General features: G+C 33.2%; 1 protein-coding gene across 1 annotated transcript; it reads right to left on the bottom strand.

The window, feature by feature from the left end:
• Positions 1–10,705: 10,705 nt before the first annotated feature.
• Positions 10,706–13,827, bottom strand: LOC139518719 (uncharacterized). The gene is made up of 4 exons (XM_071310250.1): positions 13,735–13,827; positions 12,422–12,553; positions 11,471–11,590; positions 10,706–10,839 (listed from the first exon to the last, which is right to left on the bottom strand). Exons 1-4 carry the CDS (start codon positions 13,793–13,795, stop codon positions 10,706–10,708), a joined length of 447 nt encoding a protein of 148 aa, XP_071166351.1. The 5' UTR covers positions 13,796–13,827.
• Positions 13,828–15,697: the final 1,870 nt, after the last annotated feature.

The raw sequence follows: 15,697 nt of genomic DNA, 5'->3' as shown, positions 1-15,697 counted from the left end.
TACAAGACCTTGACAATGAGTGTCGGTTGAAAACAAAACTTTACCACAAAAGGGATGATTTCAGCTTTTCAAATGTGAACTTTCAATTTTTAAGTAGCAACATTCCAGCAACACCTGCATACGGGGTACATATCTCCCAATTGAAACAATACTTCCGTGCTTGCATTTCCTATCATGAAAGATCTTGAAATAGGGTTGCTACTCACAAGTAAGCTATTAAACCAAGAGTTCCAATTAGAAAAGTTGAAATCATCACTTCATAAATTTTACGGACACCATCACGAGTCGGTTGACCGTTATGGAATAACAGTTTCACAAATGATATCGGATATGTTCCTTACGTCGTAACCACAATCCCCCTTGCTTTCATGAATGTGAACTACCGAATTATACTATTTACCGGATTTGTTATAACATAAGCAACACGACGGGTGTTACATGTTGAGCAGGATCCGCTTACCCTTCCAGAGCACCTGAGATCAATCCTTAGTTTTTTAATGGGGTTCGTATTGCTTATTCTTTAGTTTTCTATGTTGTGACATGTTTACTATTGTTTGTCTTTTTCATTTTTAGTCTGGCCGTTGTCAGTTTATTTTCGATTTATGAGTTTGACTGTCCCTTTGGTACCTTTCGTCTCTCTTTTTTAGCATAAATACGTACGATACACAATGACTACTTATAACAAAACTTACTGTTAGTTTAAAATATTAAAACAGTTCGTCCGTATCTCAAAAAGGTTATGCATTATATTATGATATACAAAGTATATTATAAGGATAATGGTCTCAAGCCATCGGGTGATCTTAGCCTGACACACAAAGTCCGAATGGGTTAACTATTACATAAAATATTCACAATTTTATAAATTACATGTTCTGTGTGAGCAACACCTTTAATTTGAAATGTGATAAAAAGTCAACTACGTATGAACACTCAGAGAAATATTACAAAGACGTCTTGTTGACACCCACTTGCTGGATGGGAAATGGAGAGTAAAACAAAATTATTGATATATTTCATCATATATTTTGAAACTACATAAAAATGGTATGATAGGACGTTTTATTGTTGTCATAGTTATGTCCTCAGCAATTCTGGCCTTAAACCACAATGACTTTTTTGTTTTTGAATACAGTTCCTTAAAGTGTATTTTTTCTTTATTTTTTTCTGTTCATTTCTCGTTCTTAGGCTCTATTGTGTGGAAATGAAACAAGAGAGAAGTAATAAATTTTCGGATGTTGTTTTTCAACAGATTTTGGTATGAAAGGAAGAATTAGTCATTTATCCCACTAGACTCGCATGTAAATTTCATATATACAAATAATTTGTATATGTTAGTTGATCTAAGAAGATTTGGTATAAGTTTCAACAAGACAACTCACCATCCTAATCACAATTTATAAATGTAAACCCTTATATGTCAAAGTACGGTCTTCAACACGGAGAGTTGGCTCACACCGAAAAGCAAGCTATTAAGGCCATTACTAGACTAGTATAAAACCATTCAAACGGGAAAACGAACGGTCTAGTCTATTTTTATAAAAAAAAACAAACCGAAAACACTTATGTACTACATCAACAAACGACAACTACTGAACATCAGATTCCTGACTTAGGACAGGTGCAAACATTTGCAGCGGGTTTAAACTTTAAACATCACATTTAGTTGTATAGTTGTTCTCAACCTGTATTTGCATGATATATTTGCCATATAACGATGATCAACCAACAGTATAGTCAATAAAGGTCGTGTTCACACCAAACACCATGTACAATAAACATGTTAACAATTAGTTTATTGTAAAGTACACTGGTTTCACATTATTTTGTGTCACATTTATACACTTGGTTTAGTTACCTATATATGGGATTTGTTCATACTCATTTAAATGCTTATTACATAAATTCGATTTCAAATTGCTACAACAGGTTTTCTAGCAGTTTTTAAAGCTACTTTGATTTTTTGAAATACTTTAAAGGTATTTAAGAGGTCTCGATTACGCAATACAGAACGTAGCAACTTTGTGCACGATGTTCCTACAACACGACGCTACACTAAAAATGCAGCGTCAATGATAGTTTTGACTTAGATTATTTTTTGTAAGTTTTATTCGTTTATTTATATGTTGTTGTTTGATTCTGGTTCTGTCCTTTTTGTGACGTCCTTTTATCATAAATTACCTCAAGTTGTGGAAATCGATTTAATAATGTTTACCATTTAAGTTATTTCACCTAAATATGCAGAACTGTCGCAAGTAATGTAGGAAGGGAAAATGGGACGGAAGAACATGTATACGGTTTTCCATGAATACGTTTTTTTTAAGTACTTTAAAGGTATTTAAGAGGTCTTGATTACGCAATACAGAACGTAACAACTTTGTGCACGATGTTCCTACAACACGACGTTACACTAAAAATGCAGCGTCAAAGATGGTTTTTGACTTAGATTATTTTTTGTAAGTTTTATTCGTTTTTTTCATATGTTGTTGTTTGATTCTGGTTCTGTTCTTTTTGTGACGTCATTTTATCATAAATTACCTCAAGTTGTGGAAATCGATTTAATAATGTCTACCATTTATTAAGTTATTTCACCTAAATATGCAGTACTGTCGCAAGTAATGTAGGAAGGGAAAACGGGATGGAAGAACATGTCTAGGGTTTTCCATGAATACGTTTTTTTTTAGATGAACAAAACTTTTATCATGGTATACTTAACTTTAATTGTGCATTCGTCGCTGTTTGGGAAATTACCTCTATTTCATGCACAAGTTTATATTAACGAAAAACTCCGGCTTCGCTAGTACAGGAATTACTTTAATCACGACAGTTATAACATGGATAGCAGGACAAATCGCAAAGTAAAACATTCCGCGAACTTGTATTAAGTCTTCTAATATTGGTGAATGCATCTTACTGAAGTGACGACTTTAAATGATCTATTTAGGAGTATTTCGCAACATACATTAAAAAAGCATTTTTCTACTCTATACACAAGTATTCCACATTCCAAACTAAAAGACAAATTGAAAGAGTTGGTATTACTATGCTTCATAAAAAAGAATGGCCAACGTAGATACAAGTATCTTGTCTTAGGGAGGGATAAATCATACTTTGTAAAGAATCACTCTGATTCAAACAAAAAATTCTCTGAAACCGATATTATCAAGATGCTTGATTTCTTGATTGACAACATATTTGTAACGTTCGGAGGACGTGTTTTTCAACAGACTGTCGGCATCCCAATGGGAACAAACTGTGCCCCTCTACTTGCCGACTTGTTTCTTTATTATTATGAGGCTGACTTCATGCAGGAACTTTTTAGGAAGAAAGATAAGAAGTTAGCAATATCCTTTAACTCTACTTTCCGCTATATAGATGACGTTCTTTCACTAAACAATTTAAAATTTGGTGACTATGTGGAACGCATCTATCCCATCGAATTGGAGATAAAGGATACTACAGATACAGTTAAGTCGGCTTCATATCTTGACTTACATCTAGAAATTGACAATGAGGGTCGGTTGAAAACAAAACTTTACGACAAAAGAGATGATTTCAGCTTTCCAATTGTGAACTTTCCATTTCTAAGTAGCAACATTCCAGCAGCACCTGCATACATTCTATACCAGCATTTCAATCAGCCCGATCATTCCATCGTTTCTATGACAGTTCGCATTATCGAAAAGATATACCATAGCTCTAACAATCCTAATCTTTCAACGACTCTCCGTAGACAAAAAGAAGACTACTGGATTAGACAATTGGGAACTGCAACACCGTATGGCTGCAATGACAAAATTGATGGTATAGGTATTCTATCTAGTCCTTCGTGTAACTCGGTGAATGTGATGAATATTTTCAACTCGACTCCTCGACGTAGACGCAGTCATGGTCATCGTCATTATACATCACCTTCTCCGCATGATGTCTCTATTAATGACTTGCTGTCATTCATACAAAAGCCGTTAGGTATTCATCACATTCGCACGAAACTTTATTCATTACCCCTTTCAAAACTTCATTCTCTGTTCAATTTATGTTTGGAATCCACTGTTACAAACTCTCATTCAAACCAATACAATCTTCAAGCTATAATTTCGGATATTGCAAGTCACAGACTTTTCAAGCCAGTTCGCATTGGAAAAGATGAAAAAGAGAAAAGATCTTTTCTAAATCTTTCCTTTGCCAACAAAGGTCTCGATCGCGTCAACCTAGGCAATATCCTTCATCATAAATTAGTTCAATCGAAAATACCTCCTTATTTCAAAGACCAGTCTGTACCAATAATTTCTTATACCTATACCAAACCTATTGCAACTAAAATGTTCAATTACAAACGCGTTTTGCAGAATCTCGATATTGACGACTTCAAGTCTAAACCTCCTGATTGCACTTGTGCTAGTTCCAAATTCACATATAATCCTGCTGGCCACGTTATTACCGGTGACCTTAACATTGTTAATAACACTTCTCTACGAAATGTGTTATCGAAAGGTCCGAAATATCGTGAGCCTAAATCCATCAATTGGAAATACAACTTTAAAATTTTGATGGACTCAGTCGAGGATTATGCCAGGCAATGGGCTAAACGTGAAAAGGAAGACGTAGACACTCTATCCGAATGGATTAAGGCAGTGAGGTCATTAATACAAATCAGAATTAAGAAACTGAATGGGTCCATCAATACCCATGCTACGTCAATCTTTAAAGACCCAAATGTTGCTAAACACTTATCCGACCTCCATGATAAATATGTAGTTGTCCCCGCAGACAAAGCCCCAAATAACATCGTTTTTGTCTGTAAAAGTCACTACATTAATTGCTTGATAAACGAATTAGGTATAGACAATTCACTTGGAAACTCAACATATAACCCTCACGACACTTACCAAAGAGGAAATCCTGGATAATCATAGGTCTGTTCTTTGTTCCTTTGGTATTTCAACCAAAGATGAAGAACTGGATCTTCCATCACTGTATTGGATACCTAAACTACATAAGTGTCCTTACAAACAACGGTATATTGCTGGGTCTTCCAAGTGCTCCACGAAACCTCTTTCTAAATTATTAACATCTATTTTATCAGCAATCAAAGACGGGCTTCAAAGTTATTGTGAAACTGCCTATTCTAGAGGTGGCGTGAATCAGATGTGGATACTTAAAAATTCCAAAGATCTTTTAGAGTACATACAATCTAACTCTCTTTCATCTTGTAACAGTATTAAAACATTTGACTTTTCTACTCTTTACACAAGTATTCCACATTCCAAACTAAAAGACAAATTGAAAGAGTTGGTATTACTATGCTTCATAAAAAAGAATGGCCAACGTAGATACAAGTATATTGTCTTAGGGAGGAATAAATCATACTTTGTAAAGACTGTCGGCATCCCAATGGGAACAAACTGTGCCCCTCTACTTGCCGACTTGTTTCTTTATTATTATGAGGCTGACTTCAAGCAAGAACTTCTTAGGAAGAAAGATAAGAAGTTAGCAATATTCTTTAACTCTACTTTCCGCTATATAGATGACGTTCTTTCACTAAACAATTCAAAATTTGGTGACTATGTGGAACGCATCTATCCCATCGAATTGGAGATAAAGGATACTACAGATACAGTTAAGTCGGCTTCATATCTTGACTTACATCTAGAAATTGACAATGAGGGTCGGTTGAAAACAAAACTTTACGACAAAAGAGATGATTTCAGCTTTCCAATTGTGAACTTTCCATTTCTAAGTAGCAACATTCCAGCAGCACCTGCATACGGGGTATATATCTCCCAATTGATTCGATATTCCCGTGCTTGCATTTCCTATCCTGATTTTCTTGATAGAGGGTTACTGCTCACAAGGAAGCTATTAAACCAAGAGTTCTAATTGGTGAAGTTGAAATCATCCCTTCGTAAATTTTACGGACGCCATCACGAGTTGGTTGACCGTTATGGAATAACCGTTTCACAAATGATATCGGATATGTTCCTTACGTCGTAACTACAATTCCCTTCCCTTTCATGAATGTGACTTACCGAATTAGACTATTTAACGGATTTGTAATCACATAAGCAACACGACGGATGCCACATGTGGAGCAGGATCTGCTTACCCTTCCGGAGCACCTGAGATCACCCCTAGTTTTTGGTGGGGTTCGTGTTGTTTATTCTTTAGTTTTCTATGTTGTGTTATGTGTACTATTGTTTTTCTGTTTGTCTTTTTCATTTTCAGCCATGACGTTGTCAGTTTGTTTTAGATTTATGAGTTTGACTTTCCCTTTGGTATCTTTCGTCCCTCTTTTATAAGAAAAGAATCTTGGCAAGTTGTACTCTTTGTGTATCTAACTTTTGTGTTGATCAATTATAAATAACTAATTAAAATATCAGTTAGAAAATACGAGTAATGAAATATCAACTTGGACAAAATTGCTACCGCTTGAAAAATGAAATATCAACTTGGACAAAATTGCTACCGCTTGAAAAATGAAATATCAACTTGGACAAAATTGCTACCGCTTGAAACACGACTATGTAGAGAAGATTTTTTATAGAAATTGCAATAAATGTGACACTGGCCACTTTGGTTTTTTATTTCAATCCTCAAATATACTAGATATTACTTAGCTATGTATTGTATTTGTTTAAAAAGTGGTTGGTGTTTGCGTACATTTTTATTTTGTTTTGGGGAGGAAGATTCGAAGACTCTCTTTTAAATCCTAGTGATTGAAGAATCAGCGTGCTTACAGACGAAGATTAGATGTATAGGTTGCACTTTGTGAATACAACTGTTCCTCAAACTACGCCTCTTTTGGGGAGATCTAGAATATTCATAGAAAGTTAATTTTGTTTACATACTGGTTTCCAGTTATTTTCTGTGTGTTGCATCTCACAGAGACATAACTTGGGAACAGTAAATATACATGTGTATCATGTGTATATTGTTTATATTGAAATATGTGGAAACCATGCAGTCGAGGTAGGGGTAGTTAAGAAAATTAGTGTTAGTTTAAACTATGAGAAGTTCAGGGTATAAAAATGTCGAAAATATGCAGTCGAGGTAGGGGTAGTTACGAAAATTAGTGTTAGTTTAAACTCTGAGAAGTTCGGGGCATATATATGTTGAAAATATGCCGCACAGTCCTATATTTTTACCTTTGAAAAATAGTAGTGCATATGAACTTTCAATTCTAGGGTATGATATTTTTCAAGACTTCATAGTAAATAAAGGCAACAGTAGTAAAAGTGGTACAGTTTTAGCAGTAAAAAGATCCTATGGGAAATTGCATTTTCAATATTTACAGAAATGCAATCTATAACACCATACCGACTGATATGACTGTGTTTAAGTAATTTTGTGTTCTACAAATAGATCAAATTTACGGATAGGTTATTATTGATTTTGAAAATGTAAGTTGAATCTTCTTTAACTGTTGTATTTGATGAATTTGATGAATGTTGTTCGAATAATAATTTTAGTGCTAGTGTGAGAGCTAAAGCCGTTCTTTTGACAATGAATTATTTTGGAGTAAGGAATTTTTGTAATTATGAATACTCGTTCGTTCGAATACAAAGCCGTGTGTTTGAATTGTGTTGATAAATAACTTTATGTTACTATAATGAGACAGACAGACAGACAGACAGACAGACAGACAGACAGACAGACACAGACACAGACACAGACACACACACACACACACACACACACACACACACACACACACACACACACACACACACACACACACACACACACACACACACACACACACACACACACACACACACACACACACACACACACACACACACACACACACACAGAGAAATCTACTACTTTTATATCATCTCTTCGCAACGTCGTTGTTAACAATGCATTCAATGTGATATTAATTTGTCATAGTTTATTTTTATTAAAACATACACACATGCATCAAAAGTGTTTGGATATTTTTCCTCAATACAATTGTCTGATCCGAGCCTTGGTTGTACTGGACTCTTTCTTTTCATTGTTGATTGTTCACAGAACTGATTCTTAATATTGGGTAAAAATAATTCTTTATTATTATAATTCTTCAATGCAGTACAAGAACTAACGAAAAAACATGAAAAATAAAAAAAATAAATGAAAATATACATCTGAAGTTTTATTATGCTAGTATCAAAACCCTGCATTTATAATAATGAAAGAACTATCTATATTGCACGGTCAATCTTCCGATTTTCCCGTTTTCCAAAATAGATGTGTATCTTGTCTCTGTCAAAGCCCTCCTATTCACTTAAATTCGTGTCACTCAAACTTAAAACATTCATGTGTAGAATTGTGTAAACAGTTGTTCGTCTACATCTGTTATATATGTTCATGTATTTTGTTTTTATTAACTTAAGCATTGTTTCTGCAACAGTATTAAAATCTCTTCAACTGCCCTATCAATATTATTCTCCTAATGAGGTGTGATGATATACCATATGCACTTACCAAATTGTTTTATAAGTAACTTGAAACCCAGGATTGGTTTGTGTGTCAAAAGACTGGAAGTGGACGATAACTGTGTTAGAAGAAGGATTGTCAGCAATTGTAACTACTTCCGGACGGGGCCCACCTAAATATTTACGTTTCCATGTACTTTCTGAAATAGTTTCTGCATTATACACCTTCAAAAAAGATATATGTTTTTCGCGTTATGTACAATTAATTGCATATCCTACGCCTCCGGTTTTACAATTTATTTGTTGTAACTAAAATGTTGCTTGTGCTGTATTTAGACTCTTCTACAACAAAATTTGGTTTACATGCACACGTATTAAAATAGCGGTCTTTATTCAAAGCAATTATATGTTAGAACGTAGTTTTCAATTTACACTTGTTTACGTTTTTTTCGTTTGGGCTTGAATCATATTATCCCTCCGGTTCATATGATCCGTTCATCCTATTTTGACTCTTTAAAATTCGAGAGTCTATCCTACATTGAGGTAAATTATTTGGCCTTTCAAATACCTTTCGACCCTTAACATCACTGAAGAGACCGGATCTAGTGTGCAAATGTTTGTGGTACATGTATAACATCTTTGCCGCTAGTATATTAGTTTTTTTTCCTGTTCAGTATTATAACCTGAAATCCAAATATCAACTTAAGAGAATCATTATACGAGATCGTAAATTAATTTTAATGCAATTAAAAATAAATATACCTCAATAAAATCTGGAACACTGCCGAAAACGCTATCAAAATGAATGGTTGTGAAGTTAAATAATACTTTATTACCATCCTCAACAGTGATGTTATAAATGCAATCTTGTTTATTGCAATAGTTGGATGGAAAGTTTGGTGATGTAAAACTTCCCATTGGTTCGGTGAAACTTCCACCACATGTACCTGCAAAGTTAATAATTTAGATGGAATACAACAGTGACATTCATTTCTAACCAATTTGTCAATCAAATTACTTTCATACACTGGTAGAAAAACCTCACATCAGTTTCACGTAAATTTCACCTCAAACGAGCTTATTGTTACAGACAAGCTTATTGTTATTTGTATCTATCTGATTAGTTTAGGCCTTTTTATAGTTCGGTCTAATGTCGTACTGTTATACCACTGTCCAAGGGGGAGGGTTTAAATGCCGCCTTCATTTTATCCCGCCACATTATGTTTCAAGCCAGGAGCATGTAATTTAGTGATTTTTGTTTGTTGTTGTTCTGTGTTACATACTTGTTTTTCGTTCATTTATAATTAGGCAATAAGTTATTCTCGTTTGAATTGTTATAAATGTTGCGTTTCGGGGCATTTTATAGCTGACTTTGCGGTGTGGGCTGTGCTCATTGTTGAAGGCCATATGATAATCTATAATTGTTAATTACTGTGTCATTTTGGTCTCTTCTCGAGATTTGTCTCATTGGCAATATATTCTTTTTTTTATATTATAGTTGAAACTTTGGTCAAATCAATTCGTCTGATTTTCACGTGAATTTTGGACAAGAGAACGTGAATTTCACTTTAGAATCAAATGATGGGTTTAAATAAAGAAATTTATATAGCATGTAAATTTTTAGATAAAAAATATACAAAAAGTGTTTTTAAAGTTAACATTACATTTTTGTGACAATATTCACGTGAGATTCATGTAAATGTATAACTTTGAGGTGTATCTCACGTAGAAAGTTTGACGTGAATTTCATGTGAGATCCATGTGAAATTCACGTAAAAAATTTGCTTTCAAATGAATAACACTCAGCTGATATCCCTTTGATAGAAATCACTTGAGAAACATTTCACCGCAGTTTAATTATCATGAATAATTTTATTTTGTTATTTAAGGAATGACTGTAATATTTTTTCTGTCTATGACGAAATAACATAAAAAATTTGGTGCACACTGAATAACGCGCGTAGCGGGTTATTTAACAGTGTGCACCACTTTTTTTTTTTATGTTATTTCGAATAGACAGAAAAAATATTACAGTCATTTCTTATAATTTAATTCTAAATTCCATTTTAAATCGTAAAAAACCATGAAAAAACGTTGATGACGTCACGGTCACATGACTAAATTATGTCTATGGGCTCATAACAAAATACCGTCAGCCAATCAGAAGACGCGTTACATCCAAAATTAAATTATATAAAAATATGTGTAATAAACCAAAAACGAAGTTTTACTATTATAGTAGTTTATTTTAGTAGCATTATATATTTGTTGAGGGTTATTGTGTGCTAATTATTTGAGAACATACTAGAACAGGGTTTACAGCATGTATTAGTTCCGGAACACCCTTCATTTATATCAACATACTCCTCGTCAGCCCCGTCTCTATTACACGTGTCTTTACACACGCAATCTACTTCATCTAAAAACAAATAAGTACAAATTGAATGATGAAATATATTTTCCAAATAAACTCATCATAGATACCAGGACTAAATTTTGTATATACGCCAGACGCGTGTTGCGTCTACAAAAGACTTATCAGTGACGCACGAATCCAAAAAGTTAAAAGGGCCAAATAATGTACGAAGTTGAAGAACAGTACGGACCAAAATGTCTTTAAAAGTGAAGGAAGGAATTATAATACTTGTGTCTTTATCAATGCAATACTAAAACTACTATTACTAATACTAATCATTATATCAATTAAACTAATAAGGATAATGATATTATGAATAAGGACTACTTCAAAACATAATGTTCAGACGACAGATTGAAGGCCTTTCCACGTTTAAATAAAATTGTAATGTGCTTTAATAAAAAGAATCTTTTATATATAGTTTGTTAAGATATGCAGAAAATGATATCGTAAAAAAGTGAATTTGCAGTTTACTAAAGTAATTTGTTTGACTAAGAAAACATATATACCGAGGTTCACTTCCACTGTGACTCATGTTGAAGACCCATTGGTGACCTTCTGTTACTGTGTATGTTCTATAGTCGGATTGTTGTCTCCCCATTCCCCATTTTTAATTCTCAATTTTATAACTTACGTGGTGTCGTTACCGGAATAGGTGAACAACAAAACTTGTTGCCACAACAACCGTTTTTATCTTTTAATCCATCACAGGTTTCACCTTCGCTCATACATGTAGAACCAACAGGACATGTGTCTAGGAAAATAAAAGGATGAGGGATTTAAAAGATTTCTCACATCGGAGACTTCTTTGGGATTTATTAAAAGTATTGCTTAATCTAAATTTATATTTCAAAGGTACAAGTATACCAAAATGACAAAAAAGGTAAACAAAATATAACAAAAACACCATTTTTGTAGAGTTGATCTGGGAACAAAATGATCAAAAACCTTACCATTCTAAACTGATATGCAAATTTGTACTTAATTGATCAGTTGGATCAACTACATCATGGATAACTACTTCCTAATATGCAGCACCAATAGAGTATTGCATATGTCAGTTTGTTTATACTGGACGGTTTTCTTTTGTTTTGCCTAGAATCATTCTCCTTTTCATAATACGAATGACCCCAGTACCAGGCCTAGGGTTTGTATCAACTGTTAAGGTATAGCTAATCAGAACTATAAATTCTTGTAACAAAATGTGTCTTACCTTGTATTGCAGAATACGTTCACCCTGTTGACTCACTCGGTCGTATTAATCTTAACATTATATGTTTCTCTTTGTTTTTAGTTGTTGTCTAGATTTAATTATATCTTCTTAATCGACTAACAACATTGGTGAACTAATGTTTTTTTTAGTTTATATCATTAAAATTCTTTTCTTTGATTCTATTTATTTAAACTAATATTTTGAAATATTGAAGACACAGAATATCTTTAAAGTTATTCAGTTTTGCGTGTTGTATCGTTCATTTCTGACATTTGTATTCATGTCTAGCATATAGGCCTTAGCATTGGTTATGTCGGTCGGTAATCAATGATACAATAATTATAACTATACTATAGTAAATTTGTTACTTACCAGTACATTTGCAGCATGCCTTCCCACACCTGCACCTCACAAATAGTTTTTCCACATTACCTCCTAATGATGGACATGTATGGGAATCTGAACAATGTCCACCTCGTCCGGTACATGCAAAGTTTGATTCTCCTGTAATTTTATAACAATTTTTTATAGATTTAAATAAGTCAAACCCTGTATTTCTTCACAAATCTTTAATATATATTAAGTAAAATATTATATTCCTGTTGAATGTATTACTGCTTTAGTTAGATAGTCAAGATATTTACCATAAGTAAAAAGAAAGAAAAAAGTAAAAAAGAACAAAGGCAACACTCCACAGAATCACTTCACAGAAAAATAGTGATTGAACAACACGACAGTATAGAATAAATTATAGGTGTACTATGGGCTAAACATTTGTGTTGAAGAATATTTCAATACCATAATGTGACAGTGTTTTGTAAAGATAGGTTGAAATAAATGAAAGTCTCAATTCATTTATTGGTATTAAAAAAACTATACGAAACAACACTTTCCTGTCAATATAATTTTTGGTTTCGGCTAAATTTATATTTGAATTCTCTTTCTGACCATACGTGAAACGACTAGCAACTATAATGTGGAGTTTAGTATGACGTCCATTATCACTGAACAAGTATATATATATATATATAACTCGTCTAAACATCAACCCAACAATGTTAGATCTGTAAATTTGCTTTCGCAAATTTTTGGTTCTTCCCTCGCCGGGATTCGAACCCATGCTACTGTGATATCGTGACACCAAATCGCCTGCACTGCAGCCGTCCCGCTAGACCACACGACCACCTGGGCTCTTATGTACACAGCCATGTATCACCATCATTGATGGCGATCCGATGGATACATCTGTTGTAGGGTTGTCACTGACTCAGACGTACTTATATATATATATATATATATATGTTTAGGGGCTAGCTAAAGGACGTCTCCGGATGCAAGAATTTCCCGCTGCATTGAAGACCCTATTGGTGGCCTTCTGCTGTTGTCTTTTCTACAGTCGGGTTGTTGTCTCTTTGACACATTCCCCATTTCCATCCTCAATTTAAGCAAATTTGGAGCAATCAACGAAACCACTTCACAGCAACGTAACAATTAAAGAACAAGATCCCAAAATCATATTCCTTAAAAACTGACTCACTTATTAACAACCGTTGATAAATGGAACATGGAAGTCTAGTCTAATTTTTAGCATTGAGGTATATGACAATCTCTGACTACATCGATTTACACTAATTTTGTAAAATTATTTTATCATTATTCAAAAGTTCTTGAAAAGAAACACTTACCTTTATTCTGGTTAATCATTGTTATTGCAACTAACAAAACAAGCAGAGCAGTTTTTTCCATGTTAGCTATCTGAAAGATAATTCAGAGAATGCCTAATACGATGCTGGTGTTATCTTTTATATCTAATTGAGTCGGATCAATGAATCACCAAAATAATATTTTGCATTATGGGAGATTTATTGTGCTGGGGTTTTTGATTGGTCCATACGCTATTAACAAAGAAATTGCATGATGATGGATGTGTGAACGTCCTTGACATCGAAAGGCAAATAACGTGGGTTTTGTACTCCGTATGAACCCACAACAATAGAAATATAACACTACTTTCCACAGAGAAAATATAACAACATATTCATAGTAACGATAATAAAATAATAAAGAAATTGCATGATGATGATGGATGTGTGAACGTCCTTGATATCAAAAGGCAAATAGCGTGGGTTTTGTACTCCGTATGAACCCACAACAATAGAAATATAACACTACTTTCCACAGAGAAAATATAACAACATATGCATAGTAACGATAATAAAATCATTTCTTCTACCAACTATGTCAACCAAAGGAATCGGGTGTAGATATTTTCAATACAAATTTCTTGAGAGAAGGTATTTGTTCACAGCAACATATGTTTACGATGATAAAATCATTATTTCTAAAAGCAACAACTGGTCTTAAATAACAAAAATCATGTTGTGCATTTTACAAAGGATGTTAAGCATGTAGAGTAAATATTTTACAATTCCTCACATGGTATGTGTAATATTATCCTTAAATAAAAACAAATTGACGAAAAAAACAAAACAAAAAAGCTGAATTGTTACCGCAAATTCAAGAAACGTTTTGGTCTTATATGTATATGCAGAATGTTTAAAATGCTTGAACATTTAAAAAATAATAATGATTTTTTTAATCATCCTTATTCGAAATTTTGCTTTCAGTTCTTTCCCTGTTAAAGACTAAATTAATGATGAGAGAATTTGAAAACATCATTGTACAAAAAAACAAGAGAACTCTATTTTTCAGCTGTTTTTAACATGCCATGGTAACTAGTTACTTTGAATTTGCTTGAAAAACGTAAAAAAAAGCTCCATAAATGTTTTTTCCCTGCTTTTACCACTTTTATTCTAACAGAATCAAGTATGTCCAGTTTTTCTTTTGCATTCAAACTATTATGTATTCGTGTTTTAAAACCTAATTGAAAGTTTCGAAAATTCTTTCATCTAAAGTAAAAATTTAGAATTTTAAATTTGGACGTTTTTTTAAAAAATCAATAATTTCAAAATTAAACAAAATAATCAATTTTTAAGGCTCCAATATGTTTTTTCCAAATGGTGTGGCATATAGGAATAATCATTAAGAAAAAATGATCTGAGGCATTCTTGACAAAAAGCTCACAGGGTATATTTAGAAAAAAAAGGTCATTTTCCCCCCATCTTAAGAAAATATGCCAGACATAAATGTTTTTCATGCAATCCTTTTCATATTAAATGATCATTTATAATCAAATAATAATTTAAAAAACGAGCTACACACATTATGATACATTCCAAACATGTATACGTAGTTAATGATAATTAGATATAAATATCATGTTTAAATACGAAAAATGATAAAAATAAAAATTTCCTCCAAACGATCCTGGTCAGTTGACTTTTTACGTATATTCGCTGATTAGACAACTCAAATATACATTTTGCATACACGTTTTTGGAAACTGGTAATATTATAGTGAATATCTGATATCTGAAGTCTCCTCCAAACGATCCTGGTCAGTTGACTTTTTACGTATATTCGCTGATTAGACAACTCAAATATACATTTTGCATACAAGTTGTTGGAAACTGGTAATATTATAGTGAATATGTGATTTTTTTGAACGAGTCTATATTGATCATACCAATCCCCCTTCCTCTACCGGTAAGCAACATACGTCCCTTTTAATTAAATTTACTTTTCCCT

This window comes from Mytilus edulis, chromosome 1, assembly GCF_963676685.1.
Source record: "Mytilus edulis chromosome 1, xbMytEdul2.2, whole genome shotgun sequence".
NCBI classification, from domain to species: domain Eukaryota; kingdom Metazoa; phylum Mollusca; class Bivalvia; order Mytilida; family Mytilidae; genus Mytilus; species Mytilus edulis.
The sequence above is the reverse complement of the archived record's forward strand: the minus strand, read 5'-3'. Positions and strand labels throughout refer to the sequence as shown.

Excerpts from the sequence above, each read along its gene's own strand:
- LOC139518719 (XM_071310250.1), bottom strand. The coding sequence starts at position 13,795 with ATGGAAAAAACTGCTCTGCTTGTTTTGTTAGTTGCAATAACAATGATT. Across the intron at positions 12,554-13,734 it reads AATGATTAACCAGAATAAAG|GAGAATCAAACTTTGCATGT; the intron begins GTAAGTGTTTCT and ends ATAAAATTACAG. Across the intron at positions 11,591-12,421 it reads GGCATGCTGCAAATGTACTG|ACACATGTCCTGTTGGTTCT; the intron begins GTAAGTAACAAA and ends TTATTTTCCTAG.